General features: G+C 36.1%; 1 protein-coding gene across 1 annotated transcript; it reads right to left on the reverse strand.

Annotated features, from left to right (window-relative positions):
- Positions 1–847: 847 nt before the first annotated feature.
- LOC308338168 (translocation protein SEC62-like) lies at positions 848–2,259 on the reverse strand. Its single transcript, XM_080796181.1, is given in 2 exon segments — positions 848–1,839; positions 1,842–2,259. Coding segments are annotated over 2 exon segments (1,194 nt in total). The 5' UTR covers positions 2,251–2,259; the 3' UTR covers positions 848–1,054.
- Between the last annotated feature and the right edge of the window lie 2,142 nt (positions 2,260–4,401).

Genomic DNA, 4,401 nt, shown 5'->3' on the forward strand with positions numbered 1-4,401 from the left:
TTAGCGGGAAGCCTGCTTCTCCTATGCCCTCTGCTTTTGTTCCCTTTCTCACTGCGTCTCTCTTTGTCAAATAAATAAATAAATAATCTTTTTTTTTTTTTTTTTTGCTACTTTAAGTCTGCTCTTATTTAATAAGGATTTTTTAAACTCATATTCATATACATGGAATGTTGGCACAAAACTGAAGCTGCTGTAGAAAGATCACAGATGTTCTGTGGGTTATTGAAACTTTCATTTCTCTAAAAACATACCCTTACATGGTCTTAATTTTACAAATTTAAGTGTTGAAAAAATGCCTAAATAATAAGTAACAATTAAAATAAAATGTTTATTTGTAAATTATGTACAGAATACATTTACTTTACGACAAGGAAATGGAAGAAGAGCCACCGCCTTCCAACCAATGCAGTTTTGCTTTCTATGTTGGAGATGACTATCTTTCTCTGAGTCAGATGTACAAATCAGTTCGGATTTCCTAAGTTGGAAAAGGAGAATTTGTAGCTAAACTAAAAGTGTTGCTGTATTATTAGTTGACTTGTTTCCACAAAATGCTTTTGAACCCTGCTAACTCAGAATCTTAGAAATTTCCTGGTATACTTTTATAATCAACCAAAGCTTAACTATCAAGAACAAGGAGTTTAAGCATTTCATTGTAAAGAAACTGTGAAATGGCTATATAACTATGCATAATCTGAAATGTTGGTGTTTCCTGCTTATCTCTTTTAGTTATTTTGATTAATCTAATAGTAAAAAGCCATACAACTATCAAAAATGCCATTAATCTACATATCATTGTGGAAAACGCATCTTTGATAACTATCAAAATGAGTAAGACCTACTTACTGTAAAATTATCAAATAGATACAACTTATAAATGGCTTTAGACTGTACCAATAATAGTATTCTATGAAATGAAGGACTGAATATAATTGCCTGGATGTCAAAATACATTTCAGCAAATGGAGTTGAAGAATGCTACAAATGTGTACATTAGGATGATCAGCCAACATAGAAAATCCAACCTCCTGCACTTATTTAGTCCCAAATTAGTCAATTATGATTTTTCATGAGAAGATTTAGTTGTTTCTCCATCATTGTCTTCTTCTTTCTCCTCTTCACAATCCCCATCTGTTTGCTGTTCCAGTTCCTCTTTTGTGATCATTTCAAAATCATTCCCATTTCCACTACTGTGTTGGGATCGGTCATCTTCCCTCCTGTCACTGTCTGTGTCTGAATGCCGTTCTCCACCTGAGCCTTCTGTTCCATGATTCCCTGGTCCTACTTTTCCCTCCTCATCTTCCTTTTTCTCACTGTCTGACTTTTCCTCACTGTCGGACTTCTGTTGCTTTTTGGTTTCAGATTTCTCATCTTTCTTGAAGTCTGTTTTTGGTCCTTTATATTCATGTGTGTACAGAGGCCTGAAGGAGTCGATGAAGCCGACATCAGCAGTCAGGTTTGGCAAGAACCAAAAGTGGTGCCTTCCTCCAGTTATGAGCCAAATAATGAGAAACAGAATGCAACGAGCAACAGCAAGAAGAAGAATGCTCGCTACAAAACAGCCTGCACCCACACTGAGGTAATAAACACCTACTCTCATTTCTGCTGGCCAAAGAGGGAAGAGGGTGGCTGCTATCACTGCAATCACAAGAATTAATCCCACGACAAATGTTTTAAAGTGAACTGGGTCATAGATCCACACAAATACCTCATTTCCATCTAGAAAAACTTGATCATCATGTGGCTCAAGTTTGAATTTTTTCTTAGTTTCCTTCTTTTTGGGAGTTCCTGGAGTTTCCTCCTTTTTGGGTTCTTCCTTTTCACCATCTTTTTTTTTTTTTCCTTTTTCGTCTTTTCATCCTTTAGATTTTCTTTCCTGCTCTTTTTATCTTCTTCTTTTCCACTTTCGGCCTTTCCTTTTTCTTTTTCTTTTTTTATGTCTTTATCATACTTCATTTTCATTACTTTTAGTGCCCAGTGAAAAAATTGTTTCTTTAAAAGCCTGTTGCAGTAGTCAACCACAGACTCCCTTGTTGTAAATAAAGCTTCCTCTCCTTTCTTGGCCTTTGCCCACTTTGAATCCAAAAGGCAATCCACTGCTTTTGAAGCAATAAAATAATCAACTCGGTGCCCCATCATATTGGTGGACTTTGTTGGACAGTTGAATCGAAGATACTTGGCTACAGCCTTCTCTTCTTTAGATGGTTCACCAACTTCCTGGATCCGCTTCTTGTGTCGCCTGCGTTCCGCCATGTTGGCCGCTCTGCCCGGTTCCAAATAAAAAATCTTAAAAAAAAAAAAAAAAAAGTAACATATAATATGGCTGATGTTTCCTATGCCCACTATTTATCATGCTTTCTTATAAACAACTTATACAAACTGACACTTACATTTTTATGACAACCCTATAATACAGTTCTTTGATTCTCAAGTTAGAGCTAAGGAAACCAACGAAGACAGAGATTTGCTCTAGGTCACTCAGAACCAGAATCTGACCCCATACAGCCTTGGTCAGAGGCCCTATTCTCAACATCAGCCCTATGGTTGCCACTGCATAATTCTAGAAGCTATAAGCTACATATTTTACAATACTTGCATAAATGCATTTTTTTAAGAATCATTTATTTATTTTACAGAAAGAGAGTGCATGCATGGCAGTGCATGAGTGTGGAGATGGGGGAAAGGGAGAGAATCTTCAAGCAAAATCCCTGCTAAGCTCAGAACCCGAGGTGGGCCCAGATCCTGTAACCCATGAGATCATGACTGAGTTGGACGTTTAACCAAATGAGCTCCTAGGCACCCCTATCAGTGCTTTAGTTATAAATATTGTGCTCTGTGTCAAGGGCTCAAATATTAAAAATTATGTAGTTGGATATAACAGTATTTGATCACTTTAAAACTTTTTTTTTTAAGTTTCAGTCTGCCCTTCATTTCAACAGAGTAAGAGGTCTATCTTGCGTCATTTACCTCCATATTTTCAGTGCTTTAGTTTCTGCCACCTGCCTCCCTTTTCCTGCCTTCTTCCTTCCTTCCTTTTCCCCTTGTTTCTTAAAAGCTATGGAGTGGAAGATAGGGATAGAATTCTTGAAAGTTAAGGAGTATAATCAGACATGAGAATAATCATACCTCTCTTGCCACACACACTCACACATACACACACACTGAATTCATGCTCTGTACTCGGTTATTTCAATATCCCTGATTCTGTGTTCAAGCAACTATGTCATTTAATTATAAGTATAAAAAAATTCACTTTTTTTTTTTAATGGAGAATGAGATTCTGGACCTTCTAAAAGGAAGGGCAGATTATATTTTCTTTGTTTCTAGGTAATGTGAATGTTGTGACAGGGCCTCACAAACCTGAAGGGCACGCTTATGGGAGTCCCCAGAATGTCTTCAGAGGGAACCTAGATCATATACCTATCCCTTCTTCTGCCTGTTCTTGCTCAAAGTTGTTCTAGTCTCTGAGTCATGATACCAAGAAGGAGCTCTGGAATCTGTGCATGTATTAGGATAGGGTTTAATTAGTTACTTCATCCTCATTTAGATTTGCTCTCTAACTGTTGAATTTCTTCTTGGGATCGCAAATTCTGCTTTTCGGCAGTGCAGACCAAAGTACCTTCTTTCAACCATTTCACCATGCAGTTTTCCTTGGCCAGTACTACATATTTTTGGTATATAATAGAGTGTGTCATAAGACAAGGGATGGCTTTTATTGTATTTCTAGAACCTAACATGGTATTTAACATATATCAGGTGCTCAATAACTCCTTGATAAATGAAGGATGCATTGATGAATAATGTAAAGCAATTTGTGAAAAATTTAGCATATTTGACAAAATGGAAATTGCTTTATCCTTGGTCTCTGAAAGGACATAGCTGTCACATTTCCTCAGTGAAAGACTTCATGTGTAATTGTTCCAAAGGTTATTTCTGAAAGTATACATAAATACTTAAAAGGTAATATATCAAATGAAAATACTGATTTCAGTATACCCAAATTTCTTGTTTTTGAGACAATCATTGGTAAATTGGAATATGTACAGATTAAATTCACATGATTTTTGCCTGATAAGAGTCAACATTGATTAATGTAACTATGTGTTTACCAAATATCAGAAATAAATCCTCCTGCACTTAAACTTTTTAAGGCATTTGCAGTTTTAACAAGATAGAGAGCAGTGTCTTGACTGATAAGATTGTCCTCAGACTTCAGGAATTTATATCTAACAATTTTTTTAATTCCTGTGTTAAAAGATAAACTGAGGCATATTTTAAAAAATTAAAGTATTGTTTTAGCAGAAATCAATTCAAATGGGGCACCATCCAATCAAGGAGATAAAAAGATGCTCAAGCAGCTGTATAAAATGAAAGACTTCTATAGGTGGAAGGGAGCACAAATAA

This window comes from Martes martes (assembly GCF_963455335.1).
Source record: "Martes martes genome assembly, chromosome: 2".
NCBI classification, from domain to species: Eukaryota; Metazoa; Chordata; class Mammalia; order Carnivora; family Mustelidae; genus Martes; species Martes martes.